Below are 12739 nucleotides of genomic sequence, written 5' to 3'. Positions count from 1 at the left end.
TTTTTTATTTAAATCATCTTCTTTTAACATTTAAAAAACTCTGTATTATTATTTGAATCCTGATCGGGAGGTACAGTCGGATTCCGATCGAGTCTGAAACCGCGTGATTGGGCACGATTTCCAATCACATGATCGGATCTGGACATCCCTAATGACAGGCCTTGGGCTCCACTGAACTCATTTTGGCCCTCCAGCTCTGCCTTCGTTGCATTTTTCTCTGGTTTTAGTAAAACATTCTGGACCTCTGGCAGCTCTATGTACACCCTGAACTTTATTAGGTTTCTCCTTTCTCAGGCACCATCTTGTACCTCGGTTCCTCTTCATCACCTTGTCCTGCCAAATCCCTGTCTCAGTACCTTAAGTGGCTCCACATTAGGCTTTGAGTCGTAAATGTTACCTTGTAACAAAGTCATTTTTGGTCTCCCAACCTTTGGCTCTGACTTCATGAGTCAGTTCCCTTAGTCAAGTTTATTTTTTAAACTAATTTTGAGAGAAGCACATGATTTTTTTTTATTAAACACGACTGGTTTCACATTAAACGATGCATAATTCACCAATCAGATGATTCCCAACTCACTATAAATAGAGAGGGTTTCTTACTACAGTCATCTTTGCCTTGACAAATCTACTCTTCCACCCCTACTCCTTCATCTTTCCCTTCATAGGGTGGCACTGTGGCCCGGTGATAAACACTGTTGCCTCAAAGCAAGAATGTCACTGGTTCAAATCCTCAACAGGCAGTTGTCGTGAGTTTACACGTCCTTCCCTTGCTCGCGTGGGTTTCCACCGTGTTCTCCAGTTGTCTCCCACATTCCAACGTGTCATAAGTGAATTGGTCAATCTAAATTAGCACTATGGTCAAGGTCTTAACCAGCAGGCTGTATAACTCTACATAGCAAGTATAATCTGCCATCAGCTCTTAACAAAGGGGGAGTTCTCAAGACCTACAGTACCTAAGCTCAAACTCCCCTCTCGACTTGCAAACTGGAGGGAGCCCCGTGCGCGAGGAACTTATGAGCTTAGGGCTCTCGTCCTGGACAGCATGCCAAACTCAATTTACTGTATATGAACTCTTGAAACGTATTTTAATGTATTTAGCGTTATTTTAACGTATTTAAAGCATTTATATGTTTATTGTCATTCACAGATTTATTGTCTTTTACGTATTACTGTCAACACTGCTAAAAGTAAATAGTTTTGTTTTTTGGAGTATGTTGTTGTATTTTGCACTGTCTGGAGCCAGCACCTAAGCTTGTCACTCCTCATAGTGCATGTGCTGCTGATGATGTGACAGTAAAAGTGATTTGATTAACAGGTTCAATCCAGAGTTACACTAAGCTCTGCTCTTAATCGTCTCTTTGCCGGATCCCCCTTGAATTGTTCTTCCAGCAGCTTCTGTGCATCTATAGCAGAGTGAAATACCCAAAGTAGGGCCCGCAGGCCAAAGTTGGCCCATTGTCACCTTTTTCTCCCACTATCGCATTGGGGTTGGGGCAGTGCCTTTTACAGAGATCGTCATTTCTAATTAGACCTAAATTAATTTGTTTATTTTGCTACAAAAAAGCAAATTGAAATCAAGTGTTTTAATTAAATATAAATGAATTTGTGTTTTTAAACTGTAAATAATATCACTCGACAAATAGAGTACTATGCAAAAGACATCGGGGAGCAAATCAAGGCAAAAGTGTAACTCCATTCTGTTGTAAATGAGATTTTCTTGTTTTTACTTTACGCCTGTGTGTGTGAGGACATGTCTGGGAAGAGGGCAGACTGTATGGGGTATATTCTGTTTTATTTTTGATGATTGGACTTTTATTTTTTTAAATTAAATCCCTGTTAGTTCCTGTTTCCCTATTCTATTTCATTTAATTTCCTTGTTTATTGTTATTCTAATAGCTATTATATCTCTTTTACATTATAATATACTATTGTGTAAAAGTTCGTATTGAGAGAGAGTGAAAGAGAAAAAGAGAAAACAGGGATAAAATCAAAACAAAAAGGAAACAAAATATGGGCAATTTAAATGACGCATTTACACTATTTTCAGATGTTTACTAAAAACACAACCCTCCTTACTTCACTTCGCTCAGTCCATCTAGCCAAGAATAATCCAGAGCATATTAGCTAAATGCAGGAACTGCTCTGCCATTGGTAAAATGGAAATAACGCTTGTGTGGGCGCAGAAAAAGAGATACACATTGATCTTTAAGTCTCTGTTGGAGTGGCCTGGTTTGTTTGATCTCTCCTACACAGTCTCTGCTTCTGTGTCTCTGGTTCACAACCATTTCACTGCAAAGCACTTTTGATTGTACGGTGTGCGAGACAGTTTGTTTTATCAAATTGTTTCATTCTTCATGAGCTGTTATGTAACCTTGTGAGAGCGGCCTCTTTTATGAAACATGTGTTGAATGGAAAGAAACATACAGTATATCAGATGTGAGTATCGCAGTCATTGGAAAAATATGTTTAATATTAGCATTAAATCTTAATGTATTATTTTATTTGATTCATTATAATAGTATATACTATAATAGTAACGCTGTTGAATTTTATGTATGCATATAAAGCATGCATTATATTATATTATAATATATTATATTATATTATATTATATTATATTATATTATATTATATTATATTATATTATATTATATTTTGTTATGTTATGTTATGTTATGTTATATTATATTATTATATTATATTACATTATATTATATTATATTATATTATATTATATTATAATATATTATGTTTTATTATTATATTATATTATATTATATTATACTATATTATATTATATTATATTATACTATGTTATATTATATTTTATTATATTATATTATGTTATATTATATTATATTATATTATATTTTTATATTATATTATACTATATTATACTATATGATATTATATTATACTATATTTTATTATTATATTATATTATATTATATTATATTATATTATATTATATTATATTATATTATATTATATTATATTATATTATATTATATTATATTATATTATATTATATTATATTATATTATATCAGGGATTCTCAACCGTTGTGCCACGGCCCACTAGTGGGCCTCAGTGATCCTACAGGTGGGCCGCAAGATAGCTTAAAATTAACTCTCAATATTATACTATAATTTTTGGCTTTATTATTAATATGCTATATTAAAATGATTAAAGTAATACACTTTCCCCTGTTCGCTGATGGATTGGCGCAAAAACAGCCTCATAATCACGTCTGCAGCTAGTACACGGAAGTATCTTTGTGGGAACCATTTAACTATTTAATATATCCGCATAGTTATCAATGTCCTGTGAGTGTGTTATAATGGACGCGCGTCCATATAGGATCTAGCGAGCCTCAATTGTGTTTTTGCCATAGAATGTAAAATAAACTTGCATATGAGCTTCAGACATGCTCTGGCAGAGCTGTTGACTATTCCGGCTAGCGATCTCCCAATAATATCCAGCTGCAAACTCGACCGCCATCAGATTGACGCGTTTCAGCAGATTTAGGGTGTTTTACTGTATTTTACATTTGTCCATATATGTCAGACAAGTGGGCCTTCAAATATTGATCAGAGAAAAAAGTGAAAAAAGTTGAGAATCACTGCATTATTACATTATTTTATTTTATATTATATTATATTATATTATATTATATTATATTATATTATATTATATTATATTATATTATATTATATTATATTATATTATATTATATTATTATTACATTTTATTATTACATTTTATTATAGATATTACATTTATTATAGTTATTTTTGTAATAATAATATATAAAGATGTATTTAATGTATGCTTATGCTAAAACTTAAATTACAAATATTTTTTAAATGATTATGTTTTAAATTGTATGTTATGTTTATGTTTATAATTATGTACTAATTATGTTAATATTAATATTAATATTTATCAGTACTTATTGTAATTCTCATAGCATGTCAGTGAGATGATTTTCTCTATGATAATGAGATTTGTTCATTTGAATCTCATTGGTGATGCTATTACCTCTCTCCACAGGTGAGTGATGGCAGTCTGACACTGGTTTCCATCAGCCGTGAGGATAGGGGTGCGTACACATGCCGGGCATACAGCGAACAAGGAGAGGCAGTTCACACCACACGCCTGCTCGTCCAAGGTACCACTTCTCCATTTCTCCATCACTTTACAGTTGGCTGTTAATTGAACAGCATCACGGTCACGTTGTCAGATTGTGCTGTGCTGTTTTGTTTAGCAGTCCTCTGTGTGTTTATGTTCGTGTGTATGTGTGTGTGTGTAAAATCATGCTTGCAAAACTGCATGCTGCATGGCACCCATGCTGCAGAGCTACAGAGATAATTGGACTCCATATGTTGGCTGTCTGGTACAGTATAAAGCAGTAATGGGTTCGCTGTCAGATAGACTTTTCACAATAGTACAGCCAAAGAAGCTTTATTCCAGTTGGGGTGGTTAATCTGCTCTGTGTCTGCTTGCTTGGAACCTAATCATGCACTTTTATTATGAATTTGCTAACATTGCATGTTTCAATGAAAGCAGTTTAACCAAAGCTTGAGTGCATGGAGAATTATAAATATACTCTGCTTGTAAAGATATTTGTACAAAAACAAGTGATGTTAAAATTAGATTTCAGTGAACGGATTTCTAGAAATGTACTCTTTATTAACCTCTTTCACAACAATAAAGCACCATTTTCTATTTTTGTCTCATCAAATGCCAATCAAACCAGTATCAAACTAACTTGCATTTAGTTTTAACTGATTATTTTATTATTCTAAACAATTATAAACAGTTTTATTCTTTTAACACACTGTATTGAATAATTTTGGTTGAATGAATTTAATGATGGGCATTTGATGCTGTTAATTATGACGCTAACTGAATAAGAAGACAACCAGTGTTGATTTGCAGTTGATGAAGGGGTATATTTGTGTGCAAGTTTAATAAAAAAAAAATTGGTATAAATAGGATTGTTTATGTCAAAATTTGAATTGTTCCTTCAATAATGAGAATTTTTCTAACAACCTATAATAAACCATATCATTATTGAAAGAAAGTTTCTCATTATTATGGAAAAGAATGTTATTTATACAAGTCATAGATATTACATTTGTTTTCTAAGGGTTATTATGAGACTAACATTAGATATTTTTTTATTATTTTGACATTGTAAGCTTTTATTATGAGTTTCTTGTTATTATGTTGCGCTGAGATAATATAATGATAAATGTCCTCTAAATAATTAGATATTAAATAACAACGATCCCAATGTTTTTCTTTATTATTACAGTATTTGCAGTGTCTGCAGCAAAGACTTCCATGTATAGACCCCTTATGGAATTATCTGAAAAGGTCATAAGCCAGACACATTATTGCACAGTGCTGTCATGCTCTTTTTGAAAGATGTAATATACTGTAAGTTCCAATATATGTCTGTAAAGCATCAGCTCAAAATATGTCAGGGATCATTTATTAAACTGTGTTGTAAAGGATCCTTGTGAAGTGGAAGCAAAAGCTGTTTTTGTGTGTTTCTTTAAATGCAAATGAGCTGCAGTTCTCCAGCTCTTTCCCAGAAGATGGCAGTTTGTTTACTCTTGTCTCATTTACTCTTTCAAAATAAAAAAAAAAACTAAATATTGAAATGTTCTTTATGTAATGAGTCAGCGTACAACAGAGTTGATGATCAGAAATGGAGTTTGTTAAGAGAGTTGTCAGGCAGGCAAAAGGTCAAAAAAGGGACTGACAGAAGCATGCAGATAAACCAAAAGCTCGATCAGAGTAAAGGCAAATGGCAGAGACAGGCAGGAAAACAACATAAAACAATAAACAAAGCAAAGGTCAAGAAACACAGAAGGTAGGGATAACTGACGCGAAACTGGCATTTCGACACCGTGTCGAGATCCTAAGCGCATGTATTTCAAAACACTCCACTGAAGTATTATCTAAAACACCAGGTCATGTAACTAAAATTTTTTGAAGCACCCAGGTCACGTGACTAAAGCAATTCAAAGCATCAGTATCCTTTAAGGTACAATATAGACCCTATAGGTATTAATATATAGCTTATATATACTGTACCAATATTGACCCTTTAGTAACCTTGTACCCTTTAGGACACAAAAATGCACCTTGAAAATGGCACCATCCTAGTGACACCATTTGAACCTTTATTTTTGAGAGTGCATAATGGTCATGACAATCCAAACTGTAAGAATTGGCATTTTAATAACACCATCTCATCACAAAAAGGAAAGAAAATTCTGAGTAGGTTTTAATAACACTCCATAGCTGGCATATAAATGTGCTGAAAAATCTGAAGACACCAGATTTTGTAGACAAGTTGGTGTGTGCTAGTGTGGGTGTCCTAAATGTGAATGTGCACAGTCTGTGTCTGCAGGCTTTCCCCACAGAAGAGCCCTCTTTTTACACTGGCACTGCCAACTGAAGACTTGCCCACTGTGGGTGGTTGAGTGAGATCTTTTGGTCGCTCTCTACAGATTCTTACTCTGTATTAATTCATGTCATTTTAGACAGAGAGGATCAAATGAGGTGGCTGATCCAAATATATGAAATACAGTCATACCTACAATAACCCATACACTACCAGACAAAAGTCTTGTTGCCTATCCAAGTTTTAGGAACAAGAAGTAATAACCTGACTTGTAGTTGACCATTTAAAATCTGAAGTGGCTTATATAAAAAGCCAAATACCTCTGGACTATGCTTATTTTACCAAAATAACATAGGATCATACCTTGATTTGTAATTATTTTAATTAGGTCTAACTTTGCTTGGACAATAGTCCTGTCACCTAACAGAAATAATGTACAGCATAGAATATAATGTCATGCTGCAGTGGAAAAATAATTAATATTGTGCATGACTCCCATGAGATTGGAGGACTGCATTCATACATCTCTGCAATGACTCAAATAACCTATCAATAAAGACATCTGGAATGGCAAAGAAAGCGTTCTTGCAGGACTCCCAGCATTTATCAAGATTCTTTTGATTCGTCTTCAATGCCTTCTCCTTCATTTTACCACAGACATGTTCAATAATTTTCAAATCTGGTGACTGGGCTGGCCAATCCTGGAGCACCTTGACCTTCTTTACTTTGAGGAAATTTGATGTGAAGGCTAAAGTATGAGAAGGAGAAGCACAAATGTCTTGATACCTCAGGCTGTTGTTGCCATCCACTCTGCAGATCTTTTGCACCCCACAATACTGAATGTAACCCCAAACCATGATTTTTCCTTCACCAAACTTGACTGATTTCTGTGAGAATCTTGGGTCCATGTGGGTTCCAATAGGTCTTCTGCAGTATGTGTGATGATTGGGATGCAGTTCAACAGATGATTTATCAGAAAAATCTACCTTCTGCCACTTTTCTAAATGATCAACTAGAAGTCAAGTTATTATTTGTTGCTCTTACAACTGAGATCAACAACAAGACTTTTGTCAGGTAGTGTACACTACTGGTTAAAAGTCTGGAATAATTAAAGATAACCAAGACCTTTCATTTTGTTTTATGTTATATGTGTTTTGTTTTGCCACCGAAGGAATGCATTTATTAATAATAATTATTAAAAAAATTAATTAAATTACTGAATATTTAATCAAGTTTTAAAAAAAATGTAAAAGAAAAAAGATTATATTGTTTTTAATTAAGTTAATAACTTAATAATTGAGTTAAATTGATTGAAACTGTAACTTTTTAACCAGTTTTTTACCAAGTGCATTCTTGGTAAACATACACTGTAAAAATGCTCATTAAGTAGTTTGAAACAAACACTCACTATTAAAATTTTGGACTGCTGCTATATTTTAACACTTAATTCAGTTTGTACACCATCATAAATGGGGTATTGATTGAGTGCGACATTCATTGTGCATTCACTCCACCATCGATTGAGATTGTCTAACAGTTGTTGAATGCAAATGACCAAATGTCAGAACGAAAATCTCCATGATTGAAAACAGTTATCTCAAATCTTTTCTCCACCACTGCACACTTTGACCTTGAACAGAATGGAGATTGCTATATGCTCCAATAGGATGAGATTTGTCCCGATATGTAATTCTGATTTATTATGTGTCTCTTTTTCTATTTCAGGACCCCCATTTATTGTCTCACCGCCAGAGAACATAACCGTAAACATTTCCCAGGATGCATTCTTCACTTGTCAGGCCGAGGCTTACCCTGGCAACCTAACATACACCTGGTTCTGGGAGGAAGATAACGTCTTCTTCAAGAAGTAAAGTTATGATCGGGTTCATTACTGTACCATTCCCCCACTGTCCTGTGTCCATGTGGAGTTTGTCACAGTCCATGTAGTTTCGTCATCATCATTGAGGCATCAGTGAGTTTGCCATTAGGGACTCTGGGCATTGTGATACTGTTGTAGGTTTTGGTCAAACATTTGTTTTGTTGCATTTTTAAATGTCCTGTTGTCCAGTTTTAATGCATAGTTGTAGATGGAACATTTTAGAGTCCTTCTTGTCAACTGAACTCACAATTAGTAAATAATTAATTGATATTGGTATAAACTATCATTCAAAAGTTTTCATTCTGGAGGAATTTGTCAAATGATCAAAAGTGACATTATATAGTTACAAATTTTTTTTTTTTCCTAAACAGAAATATGACATACAACATGAAAAATATATGCAAAATGACATACTTTATATTTTCTGATTTTTCACAAGTTCATATTTGGATTTCACTTAAATTAAATCTTTCATATGCAAATATGCAACATCTATTTCAAAATATTGCAAAAATGGCCTCTTTCAGATACAGTATATACTGTATATACACTCACCGGCCACTTTATTTGTTACATCTTCTAGTACCGGATCGGACCCACTTTTGCCTTTAGAACTGCCTTAATCCTTCATGGCCTCATGGCCTACATGGTCAGCAATAATACTCAGGTAGGCTGTTGCGTTGACATGATGCTAAAAGGGTACTAACGGGCCCAAAGTGTGCCATGAAAATATCCCCCATATCATTACACCACCACCACCACCACCAACCTAAATCATTTATACAAGGCAGGATGGATCCATGATCTCATGTTGTTGACGCCAAATTCTGACCTTACCATCCAAATGTCATAGCAGAAAGCAAGACCAGCAGTTTCTGAAATACTCAGACTAGCTTAACTGACATCAACAACCATGCCACGTTTAAAGTCACTTAAATCACCTTTCTTCCCCATTCTGATGCTCGATTTGAACTGCAGCAGATTGTCTTGACCATGTCTACATGCCTAAATGCATTGAGTTGCTGCCATGTGATTAGCTGATTAGAAATTTATGTTAACGAGCAGTTGGACAGGTGTACCTAATAAATGACCTGTGAGTGTTTCAAGCGTTTGAATGACTTAAGTTGCGGTCACACTGAGCTTTTCCTCCCCTAGACTTCCATTCATACGCACGCGAATACGTCAGACCGGAAACGCGGGGTCATGTGTCAAGTTTCGCAAGTTGCTGCACTGCAAAGTTCAAGCTTGGTGAACTCTGACCTGCGAAATCGCATCACTCTACTGCGTGAGAACAATCGAGGATCAAAACATGATATCTCTGGACAGAAATTGAAAACATGGAGCAATCGCTCGCTTTTAAAAATGTTTAAAAAGCTTGTTTATTCCCAGAATATCGCATGCTCAAACTCTAATGTGATCGCAGCTAAATATGAACATAAATGTTCAAATGTATTAGCTATCAATTTATATACAGTATATGTAATATATTTCTTAAATATATTTTATTTTGCAATCATTTAATATGTAAAATCCAAATATGACTTTGTATGTATGTGTCAATTGCATATATTACCTAATCAGCCAATTAGAAATATTTCTCAAGGATCAATAATAATTATTAATGCTGAGAAGTCAGCTTTACCATCACATCAATACAATGCATTTTAAAATAGTATATTCAAATAAAAAATTGCCCTTGTTACTGTGTTTTTGGTTAAATCGATGCAGATTTGGTGAGACTTCCATCGAAAACAAAATACCCACTGGTAGTTTAAATCGTTACATTTTCATTTTAAATTCCGTGTCAATTGTGTTGTGTAAATTAAATATGCATATTATATTTAATGTAGAAAATAATTTTTTTGCAATCATAGAATCATAAAATCTCTCAGAAGTGTCATTGTATCATTGTGTCAAATGCACATCAGATCCTCTATTTATTTTTCACTTATCCTGTGTGCTTGTATGAATGTTCTAAAGATCTGAATGTAATGTGCAGCACCAACTATTTCAAATAATCACTTGATAGGTGCATAATATACCGGCGCATTATAACGAAATGGACTGATAAATGGAATTTTTAATAATGTTATCAGCACAATAACAAAATGAAGTTGATATCTTTAGAACAATTAAATTCTGTAATATTTACATTGGTTGAACTACACATGCTTGCAGCTGACCACTAGATTTTTGGTGAAGTCACATAAGGAGATTTGCATTTTATAATTACTAGCTATTGTTGCTTTTTTCAGTTCTTGGAAAAAAGGAAAACAGACTTGGATTCTCCAACTGCACTTTTTTTTGTTTCTGCATTATTTACATGTCAGACAATAGATTTTATGTTTAAAAAACACACAAAAATGAATAGTTTGAGATTGAAGCTTAGAGCAGGGGTGCCCAAACTTTTTCCTGTAAAGCTCAAAAAAGCAAACTGATTAAGGGCTGCGGGGCGAACATATACCAAAGTGTATATAATAAATTTGGCATGGGAAATTTCTTAATTATTCTAAAATGTTTAACAATAACTAAAAATTTTTACTTTAAATCTTATTAACTTATGCAGAATTATTTTAAGATGTTATAATGAACTTATTACAGTAAAAACATAAACACCAATTGAGCTGCTCCTGCATTTAACTTTATCAACCTTTATTTACTTCTACCGCTATCTGTCAAGGGACAGTATTTACATATTTCCAAGTCTGATTCATGTACAACATTTGATTATATAATTTAATTTCAGGTGGCTTTTTTGTATCTCGGCAATAAAACAAAGAAATAAAAGGTTATGTTAAATTTAAAATGGCAATCTTTGTCAAAGGCAAGCTGAAGTCAGAATTATTAGCCGCCCTGAATTATTAGCTCCCCTGTTTATTTCCCCCCTCCCCAATTTTTATTTAATTTTTGTTTATTTTTTTATAACATTTCTAAACATAATAGTTTTAATAAGTCATTTCTAATAACTGATTTATTTTATCTTTTCCCTGATGACAGTAAATAATATTTGACTAGATATTTTTCAAGACACTTCTATACAGCTTAAAGTTTCATTTTAAGTCTTAACTAGGTTAATTAGGTTAACTAGGCAGGTTAGGGTAATTAAACAAGTTATTGTATACCAATGATTTATTCTGTAGACTATCAAAAAATATATAGCTTAAAGCGGCTAAAAAATGTGACCTTAGAATTGTTTTAAAAAAATAAAAAATTCTTTTGTTTTATTCTGTGAAACAAAACAAATACGACTTTCTCCAGAAGAAAAAAAAAATTATTTGACATACTGTGAAAAAGTCCTCGCTCTGTTAAACATCATTTATAAATATTTAAAAAGGAAAAAAAAATGCAAAGGGGGGCTAATAATTCTGACTTCAACTGTATATATAAATATTTATAATTATCTTTTTGTATAAAAATGAAGTTGAATTAATGTTAACAGGTTCAAAAGAAGCATGTATAATTGAACCTTTGACCAGACCACTTCGAGTTCAAATGCATTTAATAACAAATGCATATTTAGCAGTATGGTTTTTAATGGGGTTTCTCTCTTCATGCTTACTATCGCATACAACTATTCTGCATTAACCCCGGAACTATAAGCTTGCTAAATACAGGAGATGAAGATTTAATTGAGTTGTATCATGAGGACATTGCGATAGAATGCATTGCTGAAGCATGCTGTGGAGGATTTCTGTTCTTCGGCAAAGACTAGTGCTTGGCGCTTGGTAGTCTGAAACGAGTGATGACAGTCAGGAACTGCACAAATATATTTAAATATATTTAAACTTTTAAATGGGTTTGCAAGCAGTTTAACTGTACTTACTGAGCTGTGTGCCACCTATATCTGTTCTAATAGAATGACAGTGGTTGGAGCAGATAGTCATGCCCTGACTGAACTATCACTGTGCTTGATAATAACCTCACACTAAACCTTCTACTGTATAAAGAAAACTCGTGTTTTTAATTCCAGAACACAACAGTTGCACTTAACATCCATATTCACACCTCTGGGATTACACATACATGTGAAAATATGTGAAAGTGTGAATGCTAAACATAGAAACTCTTTAAAGAAACACCAACTGATTACAGTTGACTGCAGCATTAGCATAGTGCTAAGGTAAACACATCACAGCCTAGTTTTCTAAATGAACACATACTGAAAATAGTGTGTCCTCTGTGTTAACCTTGAACAGGAAAAAGCACAAAGTAAATGACCACTATCATAAACTATAACTGTAGCCTGACTGTCGAGGCTCTTGGGTTCTCATGGCTGGCTCTTTTTCTTGTCTCCCTATGACAAGAATATCCAGTGACATGGTGCTTGTGTCATCATGCGCTCCACTAGCACTGATTATAAGCAGGGGCCCTGAGCCATTCAAGATGCCCTCATGCGTGGCCAGTACACTCTATAGAAAAGGGATAATATGCTTTTTTTC

The 12739-nt window shown here is 33.7% G+C and overlaps 1 protein-coding gene across 13 annotated transcripts in view; it reads left to right on the top strand.

Moving 5' to 3' along the window:
• The window catches only part of igsf9bb (immunoglobulin superfamily, member 9Bb), a 171165-nt gene that overhangs the window by 95444 nt on the left and 62982 nt on the right, over positions 1 to 12739 (top strand). For 11 of the 13 annotated variants that reach the window (XR_015520339.1, XR_015520338.1, XM_087301323.1 and 8 more), the window contains exons 5-6: positions 4054 to 4171; positions 8147 to 8288. Coding sequence is in view for 9 of the 13 variants with exons in the window: in XM_087301323.1 (XP_087157449.1) it covers positions 4054 to 4171; positions 8147 to 8288 (260 nt within the window). In the remaining 4 variants the exon portion in view is untranslated. Of the gene's footprint in view, positions 1 to 4053; positions 4172 to 8146; positions 8394 to 12739 lie in introns of all 13 variants that reach the window. The other 2 variants (XM_087301325.1, XM_087301324.1) reach the window with 1 other exon arrangement.

The sequence above is a fragment of the Danio rerio genome, chromosome 21 (assembly GCF_052040795.2).
Source record: "Danio rerio strain M-AB ecotype USA chromosome 21, GRCz13ab, whole genome shotgun sequence".
Taxonomy (NCBI): domain Eukaryota; kingdom Metazoa; phylum Chordata; class Actinopteri; order Cypriniformes; family Danionidae; genus Danio; species Danio rerio.
The sequence above is the reverse complement of the archived record's forward strand: the minus strand, read 5'-3'. Positions and strand labels throughout refer to the sequence as shown.